This window comes from Eretmochelys imbricata, chromosome 10 (assembly GCF_965152235.1).
Source record: "Eretmochelys imbricata isolate rEreImb1 chromosome 10, rEreImb1.hap1, whole genome shotgun sequence".
NCBI classification, from domain to species: Eukaryota; Metazoa; Chordata; order Testudines; family Cheloniidae; genus Eretmochelys; species Eretmochelys imbricata.
Window position 1 is genome coordinate 25,967,954 of NC_135581.1, and position 27,750 is coordinate 25,995,703.

Below are 27,750 nucleotides of genomic sequence, written 5' to 3' on the forward strand. Positions count from 1 at the left end.
AGCGCTAAGTAATTGCTACTTAGCGATCAAACAACATCTGCAGGCATTCACCTGTTAAGGAAGAACCAGAGCCTCACGATTAAGATTGCTCTCAGTTGCAGTTATCCAGTTCCCCAGGGCATTGCTGCGGTGCAAAGGACCTCTGCTCCTGGCGTCATGCACAGGGGCAGGGGAGTTCCCCCGTTAATGCTGCCGTGAGGACACTGGACTGGTCCTTCAAGGAGGGCCATGCCAGGCCTGCCACGGACAGGCTGGAGGGAGAGCAGGGCAGACGCGCTTACAGTGTAACTGCCAAAAGGGGAGCAAGAGACGCCGGCAGGGCTGAGAGAGCCAGTGCAGAGGGGAGGGGTGTTTGCAGGATCCTCCCCAGCAGCGGGAACTGCTCCCAGCAAGAAAGCTGGCGGGGCTGGGAGCTGCCGCCCTTGCATCAGGCTGCTACGCGCTCCCAGGGCTTTGGTCCCCGTGTCTCACAACACGTGGCCGACACGCCCCTGTGCTCCGGCCGGGACTCTGCGGGGGGAGCTGTCCGTGGTGCTGACCCGCGCGCCCAGCCCCAGCGCACCTCGCCAGGGCGGCGGGCCGGTCGGGCAAGGGCTGGCCCAGGGCGGGCTGGCCGGGGAGCTGCCCGGAGCGCAGACACAGCAGCGGCGGAGGAAGCAGCGCTCCCGCTGGCTGCCGGCCGTGCTCGGGGGAAGGCGAAGGGCTGGGGCTGCAGGCGGGAAGAGGCGCTGGGATCGCTGGCAAAGGGAGCCTCCCGCCCGGCGTGGCTTGGAGGGGACCGGAGCCGGGGCTGCGGGAGGTGCACGTGGCTGGGTCCTGCGGACAGACTCGCGCTGCAGCGGCGGGGAAGCTCCCGGAGCCGGGGAGAAGGGGGCCGGATTGGGCGCAGCAGGGCTGGCCGCGCTCCGTGCCGGGGATGAGCGCTGGGGGTGTCCCCGTCGGGCGCTAGGCAGCCGGAGACCCAAGGCAGCGGCACCATGAAGATCAAGTTAAGTGGCCTCGCCGTGGTCGTGGTCCTGGCTGGCGTGTTAAGTTTCATCTTGCTGGTGGTGGCTATAGGGACCGACTTCTGGTACATCATCGACGCCTCCAAACTGGAGCGGTTAAACAATTCCTCCGCGACGCTGAGCTCCCACTCGGGACTCTGGCGGACCTGCAGACGTGAGTACGCCTCGACCTCCTGCGGCCCTCTCGGGATCCGCAGGGCAGCTAGACGCAGCGTCCTTCCAGGGGGCACAGCCCCTTAGCGGCTGGGAGTCAGGTCTCAGGGCAGGGACCTTGGGGACAGATGTTCCAGTCACAATGAACAACGCGACTGGATGGAGCGTGTCCCCATCCCTGACGCTGCCTGGAAAAATCTCCCCGGCACTGCTTCTCCGACTCCTGAAACAGGGGCTTTCCCCTTGTTAATGAGAGTAGGTTTATTAAATGCACACAGTGCCTAGGTATTGTTATGACAATTACACGGACTAATAAGTACCGTGGGGAAGATTAAAAGCCGGAGTTGCATCTCTTTATCTGTATTTAGGTAAGTGAGAAATCTCACCAATTGATTAGGTGGAATATGTACCAGAAAAACTGCACTAACTAGGCACAATAGTCAATAAGAGAGTGAGGCGATGAAACTTTCTATCCTCTTAACATAATTCATTCCCCCCTCCCCCCCAGACGTAGGATTTACAAGAATACTTTTCAAAAGAAGTGCAAACATGTATTTTTATGTAATTAAAACTTAAAAAAACCCCATACATTTTCATCATAAATGCAACCCAAATTAACAAAGGCATCTCATGCCCTCTAGATTAAAATGTAAAATTGTGTGGGTTTAAATGCTTGGGGTTGCGGGGGGGGGGGGAATACTTAAGCCACTTTTGTCTTTTTCTTTAGATAAAAGGAATAATTTGAATTTTAACCCCAAATGGTGAGATTTAAAATGACCAACAGCGATATTTTAAAGAAGGTATATGTTAAATTTAATCTTGGAGCATATTTTACAGCCTTGGTCTAGAATGGAAGGCTGATAAACTCCTTTGATGCTGTGATAGGATTTTCCATTCTATTTACCTTCTCCTGGCATTCAAATCACCATGATGTCTGAATTAATTTAAATAAAAAAAATAAGAATCACAGAATTAAGCCCAAACAGTGATTAATGTGTATCAAGTGGGGAGGAGAAAGGATGTTGCCTGGATATGAAAAAGCATTCAGGTGGGATTTTCAAAAGCATCAGGGTTGACCTTTGCTCCCATTCAGCAAAATCTTGGCCCCATTGAAATCAATGAGCATTTAGCCCTGCTGAAGTCAATGACAAGGATTTCACCCAGTGGGAACACATTTAGGCAAGTACTGAAATTCTCACCCTCACACAAAAATAACTGATTAAGGGGAGGATGTAGTAGGAGCTGTATGTGCATGTTGAGGAAAACACACGCTAAAGTCTTCTATTTGCATTTGCAATACAAACTTAGCATACTATTTTCCCCCTTCTCTATCAGGTAGGAGCAAATGCTTCCCTTTGATGAACCCTTTCTGGTACAAGAACAACAACATGACTGCTTCGCACAAACAACTCTTACGTGAGTAACTTTTCTATTATTTGCATGTCTTCACCCCCCTGCATCACATGGGATGAAAACAATGACCTATGTCTGGGATATGATGTATGCGCTTTGGGGCAGGGTTTTCACTAGGTGTGTACGCAGCACCTAGCACAGTAGGGTCCTCATCCCTGAGCAAGGCTGTAAGGGGCTGCCACATAGAATTAATATTAATAGCTCAACTGATGTCAAGTGTGTTCCTAAAGGACTTCAATAGGATCAGGACTGGACCCAGGTGATTGTGCATCAGTGTATGACCTGAAAATATCTTCAGTACTGACAATGGGATGTGCACAATTTAGGGCTTGATATTGCAAGCTGCTGAGCACTTCGCATGAGGTAAATACTTGGCTGTTGCTCAGGATGAAAGATCTGCTAGTGATATTTTACTATTAGCAACTATTTCTTAACCTCTGATCCTGGATAAATCCGTTCTCTGTGCATCAGTTTCCTTGTCATTTAATCTCTCCTGTTAAGTGCTTTGAGAACTACACATGGAAATAAAACCACACCACAGGATTACAGAGTTATAAGGAGGATTCAGCAAAAAACCACCACCTCTTGTGTTCTTGTACCTGGCATTGGCGGCCCCATCAATCCTTAGAGATACTGTAGATATTGTAGGAGAAGGCTGATTGGACCAGCAATTCTTTTCTGCTGCTGCCCCTCCACACTGAAACCTCCCCAATGTTTCCTCGGGGACCGGAGAGCAACGAATAGCAGCATGGCTCCCAAGTGAACCATGCTACCATAAAAGAAGGTTGGGCAGCAGTGCAGAGTCACTTTGCTTGCACACAAGCTTTATTTGGCCTGACATCAGGGGTGGAAGTCAAATTTCTCTTACGGGGGAGGGGGCAGCTTTGCCTGCCCTGGAAGGGGCATGGCCTCAGGCGGAAGGGGTGGGGCTGGGAGGCATTGTCCCTCAGCCAGCCCACCTGTGCCACCAGGGGCGACTGAAGGGGCCTGGGGTAGCTGCTCCTTTTGCCCCCTCACCCCCGCTGTTGGTGGCCTGGGAGGGGCAAAAGGGGCAGGGATGTTAAAGTACACCTGGCAGGGCCACCGCTGGGGGGCACAAAAGGAGCAGCGACGTTAAAGCACTGCTATGGCAGTGCTTTAAGCAGGGTCCCTTAAGTCAGCAGTACAGGCTGGTACAGGCGGCCACTTTTTACTGGTATGCCGTACCGGCTTGTACCGCCTTACTTTCACCTCTGCCTGACTTCCGTAGGGTTTCCTAGTGAATCTTGTGCATATTGCAGGTTTAGAAGGCCATGCAGCCTGTCTAGTCTTCTTATGGGCCTGATCCTTCAAGGTGCCAAATGGCTCCAATTCCCATCAACTTCATTTGCACCTTGCAAGATTAGGCCCTGGGCAGGCTGGGAAGCTGGAAAGCCCCTCTTCTTTCCCATCCATTACAATGAGTGGAAAGCAACTCCACAAAATGAAAGGTTTTTGGCCTGTTTCCTGGTGTGCTGGGAGGGCAGGATAGGGCCTGAAACTTGTCGCTGATAGTGTCAATTGCAGACAGCATTATTGCTTTCATTACCATACAGAAATGCCTACCACAAGTTGTTGACTGTTATCATCAGACGTCGACATCATGGCACTTAAGACAAAGGGGACAGGCCTATATATATGGCAGACAAACATCTGGTGATTGGCAAACAAAAGATAAGTTGTGGCACCTTAGAGACTAACAAATTTATTTGAGCATAAGCTTTTGAAAGCTTATGCTCAAATAAATTTGTTAGTCTCTAAGGTGCCACAAGTCCTCCTGTTCTTTTTGCGAATACAGACTAACACGGCTGCTACTCTGAAACCTGTCAAAAGATAAGTTGTGGGTGAATTTTTTTTAAATGTCAGATGTTTCTGCCTCTGAGCTACTGATGTTTGATTTAAACTGTACCCTAAAGTGCAGTTTTCTTCACAAGCCGTTAGTTGCTATTATTAAACAGCAGACTCAGGCAGGATGTCTATTTCCCATAGGATTTTTTTTTAAACAAACAAAAAGACAGACTGACAATCTTAACTAGATTAGTTTTCTATATTTTGGCATGGCATTCCAGTTTGCACTAAAGTCCTCTTGTGAGTGGGTATTTGGGCTCAGTTCTTCAGTCCCACTGAGCCGGATTCTCTTTTTTCACCTTGTGTAGCAATTTATACCTGCTCAAATCAGTTGTAAACTGGTACTGCTCATGCTCATCGTTTTTCATAGACGTAAATGATTATGTAAAGTACAAGGTAGTGGAGTATCAAGCCCATTGACGTCAGGGAGAGTTTTTTGCATACTGTTTAGACATGCATACTGTTAGAGCTCTGTATTTTTCAGACATGCAAAACAACATGAAATAGAACCAAAAAAGGTATTAAAAATATAAAACTCTCCCCACAGCAGCAGCATCACTCGGAGTGGTGGGCAGCTGTGTCAAATTTGAGTAAGTGGCATTGCAGCCTGCCACAAGGGGTCACAGTCTCTCTCAGGTGTGGCCCAGCTGTCTTTCTGCCATGATGACAGGGGGCAGCCAAGTCAAACTTGAGTAGCATTGAGACCCCATGCACCAGGTTGCAACTCCCATAGCACTGGGTTGGAAAGGAGCTGCCATGGAAGACTAATGCTGCAATCCTGCACCAGGGCAGGACCCAGCCCCACATCCCCTACATGCATAAAATGAAGTAATATAAAATTCCAGAAAAAAAAATCTAAAAAATCAATAATTTCACAGGGCTCCATATTGCATCTTCTGCAAAATGTTCAACCAGCATCTATATGCTGCTGCATGGATTTTGCAGCATGCACATTAAGATTAAGAATATATTTTGGGGATCTTAATATTTCAATTCTCCCAAGCCCCTGCTAGCTGCAAGCTACAGAACAGATAGAAACATATCAACAGGTACCATATGTCTTTGAGATACAAGTTTGTGTAACTGGAATTTTATGTATGGCTTGCATTCTCCAGTCTAGGAGACACTATTTTAAAAAGTGGGGCATGGTTATCTTTCATATGCAGAAGCTGAAGGAGACAGGGTGAAGATAGAAGCAGCCATCTTTATTTTGCAACCACTTGAAATATCAATGTGGTGCCAACAAGTCTTTCCCCTTATAAAATATCACAATACAAAAGTAGATCAGTGACATGCAAAGTCCAACCAGATGATCTACTATAATGAGATACACAGGCCATAATAAGAAGCTATAGCCGTTTCCACTCATCAAGACCTGTAAAATGGTACTCAGTGGCCACCTGATCATACGGTAGGAGAATGCAACTGTTCAGTACGCTCCTCTCTCACCCTAAGGGTGAAGCTTTTATGCAGGTAAGGCTCCATTCCTACAGCTGTTGTAACACAAGCAACCTCTCAGTCCAGATCCCATTCCTCATCCATTGTCCCATGGTGCCCATTTGACTTATGGCCAACAAGACTTTTGGCTTCACCTCCTGCCTTCCCAGGCTATGTTTGTGTCACCACAGACTGCAGAAGCTTTTACTTAGATGGGAAGGGATAGCAGGCAGGCACGGGGTGTCCAGGGAGTGTGTACATGGAGGTATAGGTCTGGTCACAGGTATGAGGAAGCTGGATGGGCCTTGCACGTATTAATTTGCATAAGGTCCTTCAAAACCTCTGGCCAGTCCTCAGCAGACCTCACTGAGTGGCTCATTAGTTTTTCTTGTATGGCAGTTCTGCTGCTCATAAGTTTAAATACAGACTGTACATGGGAACATGACAGCAAAAATGCTAGGTGCTCTTATAGCAGGTTGGGGGACCCTAATAAAGGGCAGTGCCTCAAAGCTCAGTGTGTAGCAAGTACCCCACCTCAGAAATCTGAGCACACTTCAAGTTGATTCAGCAAGTAACCATAGTCTTTGCTCCCTCTGCAAATGCCAGAAACCGCGAACAAACTGGTCAAGCAGGGTTTCATTTTTGACTATTTTAGGATGATACCCTCTGCCCTACCAATGGTCCTTCCATTTCTGATTGAAGGCAATAGTTTGTGTCCTGGGTGCAGATGAACCACTCTAAAAGCCAGAGATCAAGAACCCAGGTATCCCCTGGCAAGCTGGACCCAAATCCTACAGCAAGGATTCTGGTTGTGGTGAGTCTCCAGTGTAGCAGATTGGGAATTCAGCAGAAGCTGGAGTTAGATTTAACCATGAAAACATATAAAGCACCGAGCGCAGTAAGCCTTGTGCTATTGAGCTTACACTAGCCTGTTGTTACTGGTATTGCAATAGCAGTCAGAGCACCCAGATAGGATTGAGAACCCACGTCCAGTGCAATGCAGGCATGCAGGCAGACTGAGTCCCAACCCAAAACCTCTACATGTTGCATGTTCAGTATGCACAGAAATTTATAGGGACAAAACAGGCTTTCACTGCAGTTGGCAGGGGGAAGCAGGACGTTTAGTCAGCAGGAGATGTGGGGAGGGGTTGGGTCTTCACACTTTGGAAAACACAGGTAACAAAGTGATTGGCTGTTGGCATTTAAATGAGGGTTTACAGGAAACTTCTCAGTGAAATGAACTGGACGGTTAACACTTCAGTTCCGGTGTCTCAGCTAGTTTAGGCTGTTTTCAGACCCAGAAAAGCAGTGTAGTGGTTGGCACTTAATTCACATTTGGAAAGTTATTTTCACATTGTGAGGGCTAGAAGTATAATTTAGGCAACAAAGCTTAGATTTCAAAGCACAATTCTTCAGCAAGAACAGGATTCTGCAGCCACAGAGTCGTAAGATACAAGGGGGTTCTGCTTATGATTAGACTAGTCTTGTTGGCTTGGAAACAAGAAAAACAGGTCTTCAAAACTGTCAGGAAACGGGAGAGAAAGAGGGGATAGAGTCTAAGATAGAGAATAAAATTGGCTTTATATGATGGTTTAGACTTAGTGTCTATTTGCGTATCTAAAAGAATAAAAGATTGTTTTCATTCTAATTCAAATCCCATTTCTAGAAAAAAAATGTAGAATGGCCACTAACTTACGGAGTGGCTTACATATTTGCTTGGACAGTAGCAGTTTATTTAGAAATGGCATGCTCATTGGCTAGCCTGATGAAAGAGAGCCCAGTTAGAAGGACTCATTCCAGTAAAGGTTTGGTTAGAACAGAATATGAACTGAGTTTACAGGTTTTGCATTTCAGCACAATTAGACTTTATACCTGCCTTTATTCAATCCATTTACTTGGGCTCCACACAGATGCTAGAACTTGGCTGTAATAAATATAACCGTTTGTCCAGAATGGACTTACAGTTAAATTACTCTAAGCTGGTAAGGTTAGCTGATGAAATGAATTGGAAAACATTTGGATACAGATTCATGTGTGGTTTTTTAAAAGGCAAGCAGCCTTAAGGGGAGCACCAGTGAGGTATCAGCTAGAGCAGCAGTTCTCAAATTTTAGCAACCCGAGGACCCCCATTTTGATTTAAAATTTTTCAGACCCCCAAGTTGCCCTGCTCAGCCCCTGCTCCATCCCTTCCCCGAAAGCCCCCACTCTTCTCACCCGCACTCCACCCCTGCCCCTCCTCTTCCCCACCTCCCCTTCCCTCCCAGTGCCTCCTGCACACTAGGGAACAGCTATTCCAGGGTGTGCAGGAGGCACTTGGAGAAAGGGGGAGGAGTTGATCAGCGGGGCCAGCAGCCCCAGACATGATTCTGCTCCGTCCCCTGAGCTTGCCCCATCCCCGCTCTGAATAAGTCTCTGGTTATCAAAGTCTCTTTCAGTGTCAAGGGCTGAACTGATAAAAATAAAGTAGTGATGCTCTCCTAAGCTCCATCCACAAACCTGCTTCCTCAGAAGCCAGATGCCATGCACAGATGACTGGGTTATTAAGAAGTACTTCCCAATCTAAAGCCAATTGATGTCAACTGAGACACTCCCATTCACTTCAATGGGCTTTAGATCAGGGCCAATAGGATCATCCTTCATGTGCGTACAGCAAAAGTGAAATATTTATCAACAATGACATTTTAATCATCATTGTCAGGCTTCAGTTACCACGTGGAAACCATACAGGCGCAGTTCAACCCCACTCCTTACATAGTCCCTTTCCATATACATCACTCATCACAGGGATCCTCACAATGCTAAAAAATAGCTCCAAACACCTAGCTAGACCTAGAGAAAAGAAAGGTCAGAGAAGTAGTGCCTTTCAGCCATTGCCCGTTCTAGAGCCGAGCTCTAACAGAATCATTTTAAATTAGAGCTGCAGCCAGATATGAACACCCATGAGCTTTGGCAATGTGGGGTTCTGGATCTGAAATTAGCAGGCCCCCCCGCAAGGGTTATGTCTTCCATAGGTAGTGAGCACAGCATGCCCACTCCATATGGAAGACATATTTCAGATTCAGCAAGACAAATAATGACTATAAATCCTCCAGGAGAGAGGAAGTAGAGATGTCTCCCTCTGTGATCCTCCATCTCAAATAGTCCCTCACACAGATCAGAGCCCTAGAAGGCAGAATTCTTACACAGAAAGCTGCAGCACACTGAAGTTGCAGCTACACACACAACTGGTCTCAAAGTGTTCAGATACCGTTTTTGGCACCTTTGGTTTCTGGCTGGGTATGGAACTAGATGTGTCAAGGTGGCCTGGGCAAAGTCTGTGCCCTGGGCATGAATGAGAGCAGGAGTACTGGTGAAAGTGGACATGTTAAAAGCTTTAGCATTCCCTCCCCCAGATTTCTAATAGCTCACACCTCTTAACTGCTGGTTTCCTTTACAAAGGGATTCAGTTTACTGTCTGCTTCAGATAGAGCCGCTGAGTCCTGACAACTTGGAAAGATCGGGTGTGTAAGCCAAAGCTGTCTGTGCTACCAGTGCCATTATTCAGGTAATCGCCTCACATCTTGTTAGCCTTGATAATAGGAGAAGTCATTTTGCACATGGTTAAGCTACTCAAGCAATTTCTCTAATGGAATTGACACAAGCTACATTTTCTTCTACATTAGGCTTCCATTTCCTCTCTTTCCACTTTTCTCATTTTCCCCTCCAACCCCATGATCAAACGCCTCATGGGATGTTTATACATTCTTCTAAAACACTGGCCACTGTCAGATATGGGACGAGATAAACCAGTCATTTGTTCCTGCACAGCAATTTCTAAAATTCCTCTCAACTGGAGATGTGAGTTTTCCTCTGCCCTGCTAATAGTAGCACTTGGTGGTGCTGATGGAAGAGAAGATCTCATTCAAGTCTCTTCTCTACTTTAGAGAAACCGATCGTTCCTTTTCCTACAGTTTTGACTTTAGGGCATGACAGAAGCTTGTTGGCCTCATGAGGAGAGTGCAGGTCAAATTGTGCTTTTGGGCCCATTTCTGCAAGAATGCACTTTGCCAACAGCAGCACCGGATGTGGCAGTAGATACAAATACCTCCATACAAGGGGTCTGAAACATGCTTGCATTCGCAGAGTAGCTTATATTTATATAGTGCATCCAAAAATTTTGAGTAATTATTAGTGGCTCATATACAGATCACTTGGTTTACCTAACAGAGGTGTTTACTGGAGCACAAGATGAAAGCCAATATTGTAGCCAACTTGCATTGCAGGGGGAAATCAGATACATTAGTCAAGATATAGTTACATAACTGCAAACCAGTCAGGACACCCTGACTATTACAGAAGGGATCTTTAAACCTGAACTGTTAGCTACTTGTGAGAATTACATTAAATCTGAAAGACAGAACTCCTGGCAGTTAGCTACCTTAATACTATGCAGGGGCATCAGTTCAACAGTGATTCAGAGGGAAGATCACCCTCTGCAGAATGGAAAGGTTGTTCTGCAATACGTGGTGTTGCTTTTCCTTTACAGTAGAACAAAAGAAAGCACTAGCATTCAAGACACATTTATCATAATGCGGATAGTAATTAGAGTCCTGTGGTTACCTTTAGGGTTAAACAGCACTTGCCAGTGAGAACCTCCTTTAAAAGGTGTCAGCTATCAGCAAAACAAAAGTCTGTCCTAAATTCCTAATATGATTTCCTGTGTCTGGTTTGGGAGGTGAGCAGAGAGAGAGAGGAGCTGCCTTCATTGTAGACCCAATCAAGCTCTCACTAAATGTCAGAAGGGTCCCCATAGATTTGAAGGTGAGCTGGATCAGGCTCTATGAAAGTAGTTCTGTCATTTGTGAGCAGGAGAGGCATTGCTCCAAGTCAATATAACATTAAGGGTCAGGTTCTGCAGTGACCAAAGTCAAATGCAATGGGAGAGAAGTGTGTGCATTCTGGGCATATCAGCACGACAGCTGGGTCCTTGTTTTGAAATAAAGAGTTTGTTCATGGGCGGGAGGGAGGGAGGGAGGAACCAAAAACAGTCTAAAGGGAAAATATATTTTTTAAATGGGAAAAAATTTAACTTTTGGAATTTCTCTCATTACCATGAAAAAATATTGGAAATACATTTTCATTTACCAAAACCTAGTTTTCACTAAGGAAAAAGTATCTAATGATTTGAGATGGTTTTTAACTCTGCAAAACAGACACAATTTCAAAAACTTTCAACCAGCTTTAATGAGAATTGCTCCCCACACTGGGCCTTGTTGAAGATCACAACCAATCTGACCTGCAGGGGGAATTCACCAGCAGACACCTTACTGCACACCTACTGTTAGCATTCTCTGACAAAAAGTCTGCTATAAGCTTAAATTTCAGTTTTCAAGAAGTAAGGAAATCTGATCCTGGGCAAACCTGCTCATACCACTATAAGATGTACAGTGCTCTGCCGGTATTACACCACTGTGCACTGATTAGATAGCCCAGCCCATATAGCTTTTTGAACTGAATTTAAGGACCAAATCCTACAAACAGGATCCCTAACTGATTTCTGAACTAACATCAATTTGGGACAGGGTTCATGGTGTTCCTATGTATGTACAGCACCAACCCTCATGGGACCCTGATGCTGACGGGGGCTTGTGGGTGCTACTGCTATACACACACACTTTAATAAAAGTGACTTCAGTTTTATATGAGTGTTGTATAGTTTGCAGATCCCTGAAAATGGATCGGGATTCTCTTCTCAAATCAAGGGCCTCTACTAGTATACCAAGATCTTTTAGTCAGTAGCTTTTTGGTATATTTTCTCGCGCTAAATTGATAAAGACTTTTCAATTCTATTTTGATTTGGGTTTAAAAATACAGTGAAAAGAAGGGCACAATTATTTGCTGCTTGAGCAAAACAAGACCATTTTGGACCAGATGGTGCTCTTGATGCCAGCAGCTCCAGTTTCCCCCTGTATGAGGTCAAACACAATGAGCACGGCCACAGGCCTGCAGGGAGGTGCTTTAATGCAATAATGATCTTTCATCTTGTGTCTTGAACCTGCAATCAGCTCTGCACCTGTGTGGATCCAGACGCAGGGCTGGGGTGATTGCGTGTAAGGAAACAAATGACAAAGATTAGAGTAAAGAAAAGTCTACAGGGAAGACCATTTTTAATGGCTGAAATCCAGGTTTGCTTTCACATAGTGTGTGCACCACAGCAATAAATACATTAGACACCTGCAAAGCAGGATTAAATCATTGTCAATTCCAAAGTCACTTAAGTACCTCTTAACATCCGCCTACTTGGAACTATATAGCTATGGGAAATTTAATGTTTCTTGTAGAGGGACAATGAATCTTTGCTACAATGGCTTATCTCCTAGTTATGATAATGCAGCTGCTCTATCAATTTCCCTCTCAAACTAAGTTCATTTAGCCCTCTGGCTAAATTAAGACACCTATCTTTCCAGCATAAGGACAGTTCAGCCACCAGACAGAAGTCCACCTTAAAGAGTTCTTTAGCTCTACTCCCGTCTCCGGAGTATAAACAGATGCCCAGTCCCTTGATTCCCCGCTCTGGGATTGGATTGCTCTGGCTTTCTAGTCAGAGCATCACCCCTGCCATGTGGTACTTTACACACAGCCCTTTGGCTGTCCCTTTAGGCCTCTCCCAGAGCCGCTGCCCCCATTTCATCTTGAGAGTCCCAAGAATGGTCTTGTTCCCTTTATGAATTAAGGGATCTTACTTATATCTCTGCCTCATTTCCCAGCATACCTTGCTCTGAGGCCTACAGTACCCATGATCCCTTGGAATTACAGTCTCCAAAATCCCCCCTTTCTAAGCTGAAATCAGTAACAGTGCAGAGCTGGACCTTGCTTCTTAAAGGCCAATTCATTGTGGTACAAACTAAACTAATATAACTAAGTGTTTTTATCTTAAATCATGTAGTAGGTACTTAGTATGCTATAATGATTTTATTAGTTTCTGAGCTACTGTGCTTGGTTTCCCATAGAAGTTCTTCAGTGATTTAATGAGATTATCTCAGACTCAGATCTTCAGTGACTATTACTCCAAATGAATCAGACTACTAGATGAATGGTTTGATATGAGAATTTCATTAGGCTAAAAAACAAACAGAACATGGGACTTGGGGGAGAGAATGGGAAGGACATATTTTATTATGATATTTTCTTCTTCCTTCTAAGGCAGTAATGCTTATTGCCTGTTTTATAGCTTTCGCATGGCTATTTCCCAGACACTCAAAACCAAACTTTTTTTCCTTAAAATAAATAGGTTTTTTTGCAGTCAACACAATAAGATTAAGCAGAGAATGGAATTAAAAATATAGGGCCAGATCCTAAATTGGCCTAACTCCATTTACATCATCTGATTTTCTCATTAATTCAGTAAACGCTTGTAGGGGCTACTTCCAATACTCCATCTTGAATGATGACTTTAAAATATTTACAGATCTGGACAAATACTGCAAGAAATTTCCCGCAAACATTTGGTTGAAGTTTGAAATGAATTAGTTTGGGCCACTTTTGTAAGTTTCAGCATTTGTTTTCCAGAAACATTTGAATTATTTAGTTTGACTGCAGATGAGATTGTCCAACAAAGAGTGAAAACAAAAAATGAACAAAAACCAGAACAGGCTGTTCCAACCACACTGCTAATCTACTAAGGGTGAAATTTCTTAAATAAAGCAATAGGTTTTTAACCATATAATCTCTCCATGTCACCAGAATGATCATGATTATAGGACGCATATGACCATGAGTTTCAATCTACCGGAGAAAAGCGGGAAATGGAGTGGGTATCAGCAGGAATCACATCTGAGCCGCTTGCATAGATGGGTCACTGAGGCCAGAAGTGTTCTAAAGATATTTAAAATAGCATCCTTCCACAGACTAGTTTGGTCACTTATGGCACAGTGTAATAGCTTAATGACAATCCGGAAGGCCTGAGTTTGGATCACTGAACAGTTTCCATGGCAGCATTTCAGAAAAAGTTTCCCAGGCAATGACTGTCTGTATTGAAGTGGAACAAAATGGGTATTAGGCTTTGGATTCACACAGTATAAATGCTAAATGCATTGTTTAACCTGATGCTGCACAACTAACTAGGAGATTTCAAATCACCACATTTTCTCATAAGCCACTGGAACCCAATACCACACCTAGAGAGAGCAGTACTCCATCCTGAGAGGATGCATGGGTTTCACCTAGGCTATCCCTGAAATTTGTTTCTAGTGGAGAAGGCATTAAAGAGAGTGTGATTTTGCATGCGGCTGTCACAGGAGATTAACATTAGCTAGCCAAGCCTGCATGGTTAGACATGGGAAGTGCTCCATCACTTTGTGAATCCATTTGGAAGAATGGTAGCCTGAAGTGGATTTCTGTTCCCTCTGTAGTGGGCTCTGTCTTTTAGTACAAGAGGATGTACTGTATCCAGATAAGCATGTTGCAAGAAGAAGTGCATTATATTTAAATCCACAATATTTAGTTAAGGCCTTGACTCACTGAAGTAAAACGAGAGACAGAAAAGCAACGGTTCATCAGCCTGTCTATCCTGCTATATCAGCTAGCGAAGGACAGTGTTTTGAAAAGCAGGTAACAGATCTGGAACGAAGTCAGCCTTGCTGCTCATGGTGTCATTCTACAGGCCCAATGATAGCCTTTGTTTATATGGTGCTACTCCCAGCAATGTCAGTTCTGAGGGTAGAATTGAGCCATTACAATTTTACTCCTTTAATTTAGTTGCGGAGTGATATTACGCTTTGCCCCCAAAAGGCCAGATTCTCCTCTGACATGCACAGGAGTAAAATAACCCTACAGAAGTCAATTTAGTTATGCGGATGTAAAACTAGTATGAAAGCAGGATCAGGCTCAGTGTCTACAGGAAGCACAAGGCTGGGCCTGATCCTGCTCTTATTGTGTCCTAGGAATACAGGACTATCACTCCTCCCTGCTCCATGACCAGAATCCATACCATTTGAATTTAAGTTCCAGGACAAAGTCGGAGCTATTTTTACTACTGCCACTCAACACACCATTTCAGGTTCTATGGTACGTACTAAATACCAACTAGAGTTTAACTCTAAGTGACATACCGAGTCATATCCTTTAGTTTGTGTGGGAGTTGATCTGAAGATACTTTGGCTTTTAACATTTGTTGACACCTGGCACTCTTAGCTCTGCAGTGATTCCTAGGGTTTCCTCAGATGGCAACAGAACAAATGGCTGGTCCAATCTATCAAACTACTGTCCAAGGAAGTTCCAGAGAGCATCTTAGGGATCAATAACCATAAGGGGAGACCATCCATCTGCTGAAGATTGCATCCCATGTAAACTTTAGCTTGAGAACCAGAAAGCATTAACGCACACAAGTGTATTTAATTTTCAGGAGTCCTAAACTTCTCCAACCAATGCAGCATTTAGAATTGGATCCGAGGTTCATTTAATAGGGGTATGTCAATCCAGGACAGGTCATACTCATCAAAGCAAGTGGAGAGAGAGGGTCACTGGCTGTTAAAGAGCATCCTCTGCAAACTTGGTTTATTTTCATCTGGTGTGCAGCGTGTGAGAGCCAAAGTGAGCTGATAATGGGGATCTGGTATGACGCCTTTAGGATGACGAATCAGAGGAGAACAGTTTGAGTGTCTGGTAACTAAGATCTCAGGGAGGATGCATTTGGGAAGACCTGTGACTAGAAGGGCACTTGTTACGCTTTGCAAATTGATATCAAGGCTGGTGAGAACCAAGCTGAGACCTTATGCTCATAGGCAGGCTACTGGTGTCAGGGAATAGACCAGAAGTGGGCAAACTACGGCCCGTGGGCCACATCCAGCCCGCAGGACCGTGCTGCCTGGCCCCTGAGCTCCTGGCCCAGGAGGCTAGCCCCCGGCCCCTCCCCTGCTGTCCCCCCTCCCTTCCCCTGCTGTCACACCGCTGCAGGGGTGGTGCTCTGTGTGGTGGGACTGTGTGCTTATGCGGGGCAGCACGGCAGCGTGTCTGGCACTTGCCAGGTGGCACGGCTCCCAGACATGCTGCTCTGAGTGGGGGCCGAGGGTTGGATAAGGGGCAGGAGATCCTGGTGGGCAGTTGGATAGGGGGTGAGGTCCGGGAGGGGGGCAGTTGGGGCAGGGGGTCCTGGGAGGGGGCAGTCAGGGGACAGCTGGATAGGGCAGATGTTCGGGGGGGCGGGCAGTAATCAGGGGATGGCGGGGGTTAGATAGGGGTGGAGTCCCAGGGAGCAATTAGGGGCAGGGGTCCTGGGAGGAGGTGGGGGCCAGGCTGTTTGGGGAGGCACAGACTTCCCTACCTGGCCCTCCATACAGTTTCGCACCCTGATGTGGACCTTGGGTCAAAAAGTTTGCCCACCTCTGGAACAGACCCATAACTATATTGCACAAAGAGCCTACAGTTCTAGGGCCGGCGGTGACATAACCCCTTACTGCTCTGGGTGGGCCCCAAAGTGTCAGAGCCAGATCCTTAGCTGCTGTAATGAGGGTAGCTCCATTGCCTTCAATGGAGAACTGTTGATTTATACTAACTGAAGGTCTGGCCCATTACGTTTAAACTCTGCTCCACTACTGGCAACCCTATAGTGCATTTAATTTTCAGGAAGCCTAAACATGCAGTGGTTGAGATTAATGATTTTATGGGGATGATCATGTGAAGCACATCTGAAAGCCACAGGATAGGGTCATGTAGATAAAGGTAGATGGATGAGGGGTAGGGGAAGGACCATGTGGATCATGGCCCCCCTAGGACGGTGCTACCAGCCTCTACCCAGGGAATGTTTCCCCTCTCCCACTGTGGGGAGAGCAGGCTTGTGGTGAAGGTGGGCTGGCGGCTACTCAGTCTGCAGAGTCATTTCTTCCTCGTGCTCCTCCCACCCCACGTTTGAGACATACCTGTCTCCTCCTATGTGCTCATCTTCCCCAAGACACCTACTCTGAGTACACTCCCCTGAAAGATCAGATTGCTCTCTCCTGTGGGACACAACCCATGCATGCTTTAGAATGGACCAAATAGGCAGGTAAGGTTTAAGGGGACAGGGTGGGTTGCAGCAGCTGGCAGGTAGGTGTCAATGGGGCAAGCAGGTGGATCTCAGCATCTGGATGTCAGAGTGGGCTGCTGACCATCCTCGGGGGCAGGTGGACCATAGGAGTGGGAATAAGGGTGTTTTTCTTGATCTTGGGGTGAGCTATATAGATCATGGTAGATAGGTGCTTCTTGATCATGGGAGGGGGAGTGATGAATATGAATAAAGAAGGCTTTTGAAGGGAGCTGCAATGCAATGGAATAATAGCAACTCTGTTTACACAGCTGTTATAATACCCAACCAAAGTGGGTCAGGGTGAAAAGGTCATCACAGACAAATGTAAAACATTTAGTATGGGAGGAAGGACCCAAGATAAGGCAAATGGACTAAATGAAATAGCTCTCTAAAACACTGATAGCCAGAGAGATGCGAGGTTATGGAAAAATTCAGATCAACCATTAACCCAGTGAACAGCTGCAGGGAATAAAAGGCAAACAAGACACTGTCAATTTAGCAGAAGGACAGAAGACACAGTAAAGTATTTGTTGGCTCCCCCTAGGAAACTGAGTAGTGCTGGTCAGAATGTTATGTAGCCACGGCTGGTTGCCCAACATTTCCCGTTGTAAGACCCTGCTTTCAGTTGTTTATAGTTTTGTCAAACTTTCATTCTGAGGCAGTTATTTAGTAACCCAAATGGTTAATTTCCTTGGAAAATTTCAGCCAGCCAAAATGATTGAGCTGTTTCTGAGAGGGCGGCTAGGAAAAATGTTGTTTTGCCCATGTCAAAGAGTTCTGAAGACCTTTCTTTTTTGAACATCTCCAGTGGCCCCTCTTTGCAGCAAGGGCTTGAAATTTGGCAGAGGGTGACCTTTGTATCAGGGATATGCCTTATTGCCTTCCCTGTGAAGAGCTGCTCAAGTCATAAGCCTCTGGGGAAGGTGGGGTGGAAATAATACAACCTGCACATGCTCAGTAGAGACTTACATTTTAACATTGAATTCCCTGGAGATTCCCTGCACTGGGCATGTTTCAGCCTGGGGCTGGACAGGCCTTTCCTTGAAATTGCAGCTAAGACTGCTGTGGGCTCTGCTGGCTCCAGGTCTAGACACCTGAACTGAGAACAAGGAGCCTTGTTCAGAGCCCAGGATGGACCTACCCTAGGGATGAATCATGGTTGTATAGTGTAGAAGTCTGTTGTCTGTAGGACCCCTGCCTCAGCTGTTGAAGTTGGAAGGTGTGCAGTGACTGAGGCAGGGGATTACAGGAAGATAAAGGATGGCCTCATGGTTAAAGCAGTTGAATCCTGTCCTGAAGACTTGGATTCTACCTCTGTCTCAGACTGCGTGATGCTGGGCAAGTCACTTCAACCAAGGTTTTCACAAATAGTCACTAGTTGTGGTTTCTCATTTTCTGAGGGCCTGACTTCAGATCCTGGGGTCTGATTTGCCCAAGAGCTGAGCAGGCGGGTAGGGGCCTCGGGGGAGGAGGGCAGAGCAGGGGCAGGAGGAGGGAGCGAGGGCGGGGTCTTGGGGGTGGAGCAAGGTTGGAGCACCCCGGGAAAAACTAGAAGTCAGTGCCTATGATGAACATCATCTGTCTTAGGCATTAAGTGAGGGAGCGGTGCGATGGGATAAAAAACCCAGTATGTGGTCACATAATTGGAGATGATAATAAGGTTTATGCACAAGAGGGCTGAATTTCAGGCAGCCTTGTGTTAAGTACATGAGAGGATGGCTGGGATGAAGTAGGACAAAGGCAAGGACAAAAGACTTATGAGATCATGTGGGAGGCTATCAGACCACTTAAAGTAACTTTGGCTTTGGAGAGGATTCCATGCACAGCAGCAGAGATGAATCCAAGTCTGGAGAATCTATGTGATGAAGTCTTAGGCGAGCGGGGCTGAGGACAAAGAGGGTGTTTCAGTGAGCTAATGGAAGTGCTCAGTGTTCTGAGAATGACTAAGATGAAAGAGACTGCTTCCCCCAAAGGACTGAAATGTGTGTATGTGAGGGGACACACATGTCACAAGGGAAGAGGGGCAGAGCTGTCTCACACACAGCATAACCAACCTATGTAGAATAGGGCACCACAACAAAAGGTGGAAGAGCAAGAAGCTGGTTAAAATAATATTAAGCAGAAGAGGGAAGGCATGCTGGGTTAGATAATCTTAATGCTTCACTAAAGTTAATGGATAAATATTCCTGCAGTGTCATCAGAAGCTGGAGAGTATTTATTATACCTCCTGCTAATGTCAGTGTTGTAAAAGGGAAAGGACTTGCTTATGTTCCAGATGATGATGTGGGCATGCACACAGTTTGATATGTGTGTGGACTAATGCTGCCCTGATTTACACCCTGTGCAACCCCAGTGGTTTGTGGGGCTCTCGCCTATTCTGATGAATGCCTTTCATGCATGGATCTCAAAGTGCATTACAAACTATTAAGGGACAAGTCCTCTTAGGCCTTCAGTGGCTGCAGGACCAAAATACAGCAGAACCTTGTGGTATCTCTACATGGAAAATGCTGGGAAACAGAAGCTATCAGTTGAGACCCTTCAGCACTCAGTGTGCATTGGAGCTGGGCTCTGTGGTGGTTGTTCAATGGGAATGTGGCCACTATTGCAATCCATGGGCAGGAATGGTAGCCTGGGATTTGCAGGTGTGCTGAACTCTGCCTCTGGCTTGTCCTCCTCAGAGCATTGTGCTGGTTTCTTGCACAAAGCCTTTCAGACAGGCTTGGTGTGTGAGCAAAACCAAGGTTTCAAGCTAACAAGTTAAGCTTCACATCATCCACATCCACATAGTTACACTGAGGCAGAGACCAGTAACCTGTGACTTATCCAAGGTCCCTGCATGGCAATGGTAGAGTTGAGAAGAGATGCCGGGGTCCAGGATCTCAGCGTCTGCTGCTTCCATCACACTACGCTCCCCCCTTCTTCTCCAACCCCAGCACTTACAATAAAAAGCAGGGATAATAGAGTATTCTAGGAGGTAAAAGCCCAGCATTTGAAGAGAAGAAATCAGCAACAGCAATGAGAGACAGGGTGAAAAATTAACTTGAATCAGAAGAGAGTTTCAGCCCTCTGACCATGACCTTGTGCAGAATTGTCATTTAAAAGCTTTGACACGAGTTTTTCAAGGGAATTCTGAAATGCATCTGGCAGTGAGCACCCACTTCTGATATCACCCTAGCCATTTGCTGTCCCATTATGTCACTAACCTCTCATCCCTACAGATTCTTTGAAGTTAGTTAGCACTAAGAATATTCCATGTTGTATGGAATCTAAGAAAACCAGGACCTGGAACTAACATGAAGCTTGCAACCCATCACCTTGATCTTTATGGGCCAGATTCTGATACCCTTACTCACAATGAGAAGCACAATCAGTAGAGCTGTTCACTGAATAAAGTACTACTAAGTCTAAGTGAAGGGATCAAAATCTCATATGTTACATCTCATTTCCCTCACCCTTCATCCTATCTATTTAGACTGTAAACTCCACGGAGCAGGGATGGTCTTACTATGTGTTTGTACAATACCCGGCACAATAAAGCCCTGATCTTGATTGGGCACTACTGCAATACAATCAATGGCAGTGATAATGAAACATTGATAACTTTCATTTCTCTCTAGACATGCATGGGACATTTGTAATCCTGCTGCCTCTCAGCCTGATCCTGATGATTTTTGGAGGAATGACTGGATTTATCAGTATTCTTGCCAGGGCCTACCTGCTGCTTCTAATGACGGGATGGCTTTTTCTTTTTGGAGGTATTGTACTGAGTCCTATTTGTTGTTAATGAGACTAAGGGTGACAGCTTCGAACTGTAGCACTTCAACGACCAGAGGGGAAACAGACAATGAGAACAGAACCAGCCAAGTGTCTGCTTTCAGACAGAGTGCCAGTGTTTATTCACTTCATGGGCTTTCCCATTCAGCTCCTTGCAGATTGAGAAGCTAGTAATGTGGATTCTGAGGTAATCAGCTGACATTTACAACAAGGAATAGCAGAAAGTTACATGTAGTTGTGTCTCGTGGAGGATTGAGAGACATCTTGAACACAGTATCTTCATCTTTGAAAGGTTAAATACCCTTTCGGCAAACGTTATGTCAGTTTTTTCTCCTCTAGAGACAAGATTTTTTTTAAATCTAAGTAGAATGCAAGTGGCTTTGGAGTTTCTGAAACTTAACTCAATACAGTTCAAAGCTGTATAATGCCAAGGCTTGATCTTAAACCCAAGGAAAAAACCAACCAAAAAACCAAAAACAGCCATCAGTGGGAAGAGTTCCATTGACTTCAATGGACTATCATGAGTAAAGGGGGGCTTACATGGTCTGTCCAGGCATTTTATGTATTTTATCCTTACTATTTTCTTTGAGCTAGGAAGCTACCACCCAGCCCTGTGAGGTGCCAAATGCCCTCAGTTCTCTGCTCAGCACCATGCATGAATGGCTCCAGTTAATACAAATAGCATTAACAGCAACAGGTTCAAGGCTTCAAGTGTCCCCATCAGTACTCTAGGGAGAATGTTTATACTTAGGAGCAGGAAGGTGAGGATTCCTGGAGCTGGCTTTATAATTATCCCCTCTCCTATGGTAAGGATTTTGATTTGGTGGAATCAAAAAGCAGCGAGCCAGATTGTGACCCAGTCGCTCCCACTGACTTTGTGACCTGCTCACCACTGCAACACAAGATGCCACAGTGTGGGCCAGTGTGAATGAGTATTAAAGCCACTTCAATGATCAAACTGAAAACTAACTGAAACTGACCCCCCTGCACCATCTTCACTTACGCAAGCCTCCCACTAGCCATTTCTACATGGACTGTTTTAAGGAAAGCTACCATTGCCCTAGCACACGTGCAGCTTCATCAACGCCAGCAATGGTGGAAGAACCACTGTAGGCGGGCCACTAAGTTCTCAAACCACCATGTCATCTGCACTTGCTTGGAGCATCCCAAAGCACCACATCCTTAGCAGTGGCTTGCAGTGTAAGGGCCTGATTTTCAGAGATGCCAAGCACCAAGGCCCATTCTGCTGGAAGGTGAGGCCATCACAAGGAGACAGACATTCCTTCCTGGTAGTTGCATCCACTTTTAACTCATCTCCATTTTGGCCAGTTTATATTTCCCCCATGATACTAATGTAAACTCTGCCAGTAGGGGTTTGGGATCATACAAGTTGTATGATAATAAATAGGAGAATTTCCATAATCATATTTAGAGTTTCCAGTGTCTAATCCTACTCCATGCTAGCATGTGTGGAAAGCAGAATGTAAGCAGATGGGGCTCCCACTCTTCTCCTAACAGTACACATTCACTCTGGAGCGGTTCCAAACACCTTTCTGGGATTTTCCTTTATTGTTAACAACAAAACAAGCCTCAGACTAAGCTTTCTCTCAAGGTTGGTCCTACAGTTTTCTATTGCAGGGTTCTATTTCTGCAGCTACTCAAAGAGACACACTTAATTCTCTGTATACATCTGGATTTAAGCTAATTGTTAATAGGACCCACGTGGTCTGGATGACATCGAGTAAGAGTAATTGAATCTGTTCAGGGTCCTAGCACCTGACCTCAGTATGAGTCAGCAAAACAACTCTGCATTTCTGCCCAGGTGTCTGGAACCCGATATCTTGTTTCAGTGACACAAACATTTTGAGAGGTTCAGATGGCAAGAGTTGAGATATGCAGGCCAGGATGCTCTGACATCTAATCTAATTTAACAATTTCTGACTGATCATCATAATACCTGCATGCAATCAGTGTTTTACAGTGGTGCTCACTATGGAATCTGAGCAGCAAGCCAAAGAAAAATTTACAAGCAGAATCTCTCAAATGAGGAGTGTAATCCTGTATTTTACAAACCTCCAGTAGATTTTGATCCCTACTTCCTAGTCCTACTTCTTTCCAGGCATTTGCTACAGGCATGACGTTAGCATTGTGAACGCAATGCCAGAGCTCACTGTGTACAGATGAATCAATGAATTCTCTCTTGGAAAAAGAGAGAAGAAACATGGCAGCAGCTTTAATGCAATGTTCTTTCATAACATACATTGCCTTGGTAAAGCAACAAAGCCTATAAATACCCACCTTGCCTCACATGAGCATTAATAGCAATCTTCTATCCAAGTGACGTAGAAGCTACTTAGGGCAAGACTTAACAATACTAACTAAAATCTCACAGCACTCTATGAGGTATCTTAGATTAGGCGTAACTTTCTTTCACCAATAGAATAAAAGTAAAACGGCTGGAAAGGGCCAGGTAAGCCTTTTTAATTCACAAATGTACAACAACTTGACACACACACACTCAGCTTGACAACAGCCCTGTGTGGTAGGATTAGAGGGAATATTTCACCTGTGACATGAAATGCAGCCACCTCTGCAGTGGTACTTGGTAACTGTTTTTAACAGTCCACAAGAATGCTAACACCAAGTGTAGTGGAGGTTGGTGATTGCAAAATGATCACATATTGGTGTGCTCAGAACTTAGCAGCAAAGGGTGAAGGCTTATACTCTAAGCAGAAGATAGAGTTGAGGGAAAGGGGTTTGGGGAAATACATCCTAATGAAAGGAATAGCCAAGTATACAGAATTTTGCCCCTACAACTCTGATGTTTTGTGCTTTTGATATTTTACAGCAAGTTGTAACTGGTTATTAAGTAACACAAGAAGTTTCCCCGCAGTCAGACAGGCGCAGTACCTTGGTCACACTAATGCCAACAATAAAACCTCAGTCTCATGCCCTCCCCTGCCATCCCAGTGCTAGTGGGGGTCAGGAGTCCATCTTAGCCTAGATCGCTCTGCCTAAGGTTCTTGCAGAGCACTGCTCTATAACAGCTGCTCCACAGTTGCTTGTTACTTCCCCCCAAATCAATGGTAACATCAGCACTGTTCACTCAACAGATAAATGGGCCAGGAATAGACCTACCTGCTGAGCTGTTCCAACAGTGGCATGCTGCTGAAACCTGACCCAGACCATGCTGCCTGCCACCCACCTCTGTCAGTCTGCCAAGTCCTGACCCTTTGGTCAGGCTGAGTTTAGGAGGAACGTCACTAGTTCATGTCTGCATTATTAGAATCCAGTTACACATGGGTCAGCGGATCAGAATATCCTGTTTCTAAAAGGGTAAGAGAAGAAGGACTAGAGTTGCTGGAAGCAAACAAGCAACTATTTCAGGGCTTTGGGAGCTCGGGGCAGAGTGAAGTGCACATCACTGTTTGTGCTTTCACAAGTCCAACTCATCATGTAAGCTCCTTGTTTCTGCAGCTGTTCAAGAAGCACCATTCAACAGAAATCATGAGAGCAGTGTCACAACAGATTTTGGGGATTGGGAAACCACTGAAGATAGTGTTAAGTGAAAAGCTAAGACACAGAGGATTTGTAATTTATAATGCAGTTTTTCTACTTGGGTTTGATTTGGCCTACTGACTCCTGTAACTCTAAGAACTCAGTTGAAAGGAAAATCTTGAGCCAGAACCTTAGCTGGTGTAAACTGCTGTAACTACAAATTCTCATGCTGTAGCTTAATGTAGACACACACAGTTTAATATAGAGTGCCACTTTATCTGCTGTTCTCTATTGATTGACAGTGCAGAACAATCTAAAGAGATACTTTAGGCTGCAGACACAAACACCAGGGCTTTTTCCTTGCCAGCACAGTTTGTGTGTTCCAGGTACTGGAACAATTTAGCTTGCCACCTCTTAAATACGCCCATGCTGATTAGAGACCATCAGAATCTAGCAGATCTTGCCCAAACCTCCATGAAAACAATCCCCCTTATCTTTATTTGGCAGTTTGTGTACCGGGGGAAGAGATTCACCCTCATGCCAAGGTCTAGCAAGGCCCATGCACTACTTCAACCAAGAGTATGAATGTGTTTTACCTCTCTGATGTCCAGATGCATCCGTGCCTCAGTTTCCCACCAAAGAGGTCTTTCACAGGCTGGTAGGGCAATTTGACCACGGTCAGACTAGATCTCTCCTTCCTAGAGAAAAAGGAGCACAAACAAGACCACCACAAATCTCCTCTTTAAGTGCTCCACAGATAACTTCACTATTTCTGGGCCATGGTCCTTAGTCACATCATTGCAGCCCTTTCAGGTGGCACGGCAGAGATGTAGAGGAGCCCATATCCTTTTGCTAGTTAGCCTTGAGAGCCTACATAAAAAAGCATTCCTCAGCTCTAGCCACCACATTTTCACTGGGGCTATTCCCTACACTTGCGAGCATCCTAGACCCTCTCACACATCCTCCATACAGTCCTTTCTAGGCTCCTCTGCCAGCAGGGAGACACACCAGCTCCAGGCCAGCCCTTGCCTCTGGAGAGCTTCTTAGGGTGCTGCTATTGTCCTCCCTGGATCTCTCTCAGCTCTCTTCTGCCAGAGAGCCACTTCTAAGCACTCTGCAAACTCTAATTACCAGGGAATTGTCCAGTGGGCTGCTCCTGCTACTTCTCTTCCACCGTTTATCCAGTTTCCGTCTTCCCAGCAGCCTTGCTGCCCACCCACAGTCACATGATCCAGGTGGAGAAGAGCCAGGACTCTAAAGGCCTCGCTTACCCTATGACAGTGAGGGAGAAAGTGGGACTTCAGTAATGGGTGGGCCTCATGCTAGCCATCTGTACTGAGGAATTTCTCTATTTAACACCTGACTTGGTAACTCTCAATTGCTTTGCACCAGCTTAGGGCCTCATCCTCCCTTATGCAGGAGCAGGGGACAGGAAGCTCTGAGAATTTTAATTTACACTGCTCTCTAGGAGTCCCTCCATCAGGGGAGTGGGATTAGGGTATCTCCCACCTTCGTGCAGAAAAGGCCTGGGGGTCCAGCCCCCCAGATATCATGGATCTTAGCAATTGTCTCGAGAACAAGCCATTTATGGAGGCCCCACCCTTTGTCTAAGTTCCGCGGATGCATGACTCCATTGCAAATGCAGGGGCAAAGATGCCCTGCTCACTGCTACTGCTGGTCGGGGAGGGAGGCAAGCCAGCCTGGGGAAGTCAGGAAGTATTAACTTTAGAGTTTTCTCTTGGGGTTTTAACAAGGAGACAATCTGGGAGGAGCCTAGATGGCCTCCCTGCCTTTAGCCCTTTCTGTCCTCACTGGAACAGAAGCAGTTGGGAGAGTTCTTGTATGGAGCTAGGGGGACATGCTGCAGAGGTGGAAATCTCCTTCTCCACGGGCAAAAAGTCCCCTCTGCATCTGCATGGGGAAAGCAGCATGAGGCTGAGTCCACAGCAGGCTCTATACACTGCACCTAATAAAAGAGCTGTCCGGAGTGAGCATGCCCCTCTTAAACAGCCTTACACTGCGATCCTATCTTGAATTTAGATTTCACCGCCTGCAGCAATTAACAAATTATGCAGCCACTCTTGAAAAATGTGGATGCTTATTCTGAGCGCCTTGATTTTTCAGGACCCCAGCTTGACATACCTACACTCTGATTTTCTGGAAGTGATGATCATCCACGATTCAAGTTCCAGTCCAGGAGCTGACAATAAGGCTAGAGAGACAAAGGAGGCGAGGTAATATCTTTTACTGGACCAACTTCTGGTGGTGGAAGGTACAAGCTTTCAAGCTACACAGAACTCTTCTTCAGCTTGTGCCTTCCACCAAGAGAAGGTGGTTCAATAAAAAAATACTACCTCACCGACCTCCTTTCCCTCATAAACTGGGACCAACCCAGCTACAGCAATTCTGCAAACGGTAAAGCCCAACGTGGTTTAAGCTGAGGACTCAACGTTAGAGACCGCACTTGAAAATTTTAGCCTAAATACAAGCAGCATCACTGAGCTGAAATGTATAATCCAGTTCTCTACTTGCACCTGGTGTAGTCATTTACAGCTGTGCAAAGTGTCTATAAAACACTCCCATTCACACCCACTTTTCACATGAGTACACAGCTATATAAGGCGCAAAGCAGTGGAGAATCAGGCCAATGATACAATTTTGTAAGTTGGGCTGTACATGTCTTATGTGTCTGAAACACACATCATTAGGTGTGCATTGCAGGAAACATGCTGTTTTACATTTTGGTTCATCACCTAAGTGATACAGAGACCAAAACAAAACTAGAGACAAGACACAAAACCAGAGGGCAGAAGAGAGTCCTGCCTGAGTATATAAGGAGGGATAGCAAAGGAGATCTAGCAGAGCCATAACCAAGCAGTTTGGACTGAGGTGAAGTGGACCCCAACACTATACTGCATTTGTGTTTCCTTTAGGCCTTGTTACGCTCACTGGGATCAGTGTCTACATTGCATACTCAGCGGCTGCCTTCAAGGAAGCTCTCTGCCTTTTGGGAAGGAACAACCTCTTGGAGGAAGTTGACATCAAGTTTGGCTGGTCTTTGGCACTTGTGTGGGGCTCCTTCATTGCAGAGATGCTGACTGGGGCAGCGTTCCTGCTGGCTGCCCGAGTGGTAGGCCTCAAACAGAGTCGGGAGCAGAGGATCTGAAGAAGCAATGCAGCCCAGTGATACTGTGGAATCTAACAAGGTGAACTGACTGGATCAATGTGGATAAGAATGGCAAAGCTGCTCCTGAGTGTACCACGATGCTGAGCTAGCTCTTCTCCTAACAAATGCGCAGTGCTCACTATGGCAACAGTTCATTGTCAAATGTTAATGAGGTGGCCTTTGTGTCTTTAAAAGAAAATAAATTGTGTATATTTAGTGCTCACTAAGGATGCTCATTTGACAAGCCCAGAGACTGAGCTGCCTCTTTTTGTTGCAGGACAGGTCTAACACAAGACGACTTCTCTTTTCTTTCCCCCTTCAACTGCCCCTGACAAAGTGCCTCATGACTGTACTGGAGTCCTGTCTCCACAGCCCACTTAATCCTGGGCCTCTGC

At 45.7% G+C, this 27,750-nt stretch overlaps 1 protein-coding gene across 2 annotated transcripts; it reads left to right on the forward strand.

The window, feature by feature from the left end:
- Positions 1-977: 977 nt before the first annotated feature.
- On the forward strand, positions 978-27,355 carry TMEM114 (transmembrane protein 114). Of its 2 annotated transcripts, XM_077829241.1 has the most exons (4): positions 978-1,165; positions 2,500-2,576; positions 20,535-20,672; positions 27,123-27,355. In XM_077829241.1, exons 1-4 carry the CDS (start codon positions 978-980, stop codon positions 27,353-27,355), a joined length of 636 nt encoding a protein of 211 aa, XP_077685367.1. The 2 variants fall into 2 exon arrangements, with proteins under 2 accessions (XP_077685367.1, XP_077685368.1); XM_077829242.1 differs by lacking the exon at positions 20,535-20,672.
- Positions 27,356-27,750: the final 395 nt, after the last annotated feature.

Coding starts and splice junctions, on each gene's coding strand:
- TMEM114 (XM_077829241.1), top strand. CDS start 978: ATGAAGATCAAGTTAAGTGGCCTCGCCGTGGTCGTGGTCCTGGCTGGC. Junction 1,166..2,499: donor TGGCGGACCTGCAGACGTGA/GTACGCCTCGAC, acceptor TCTATCAGGTAG/GAGCAAATGCTTCCCTTTGA. Junction 2,577..20,534: donor TTCGCACAAACAACTCTTAC/GTGAGTAACTTT, acceptor ATTTCTCTCTAG/ACATGCATGGGACATTTGTA.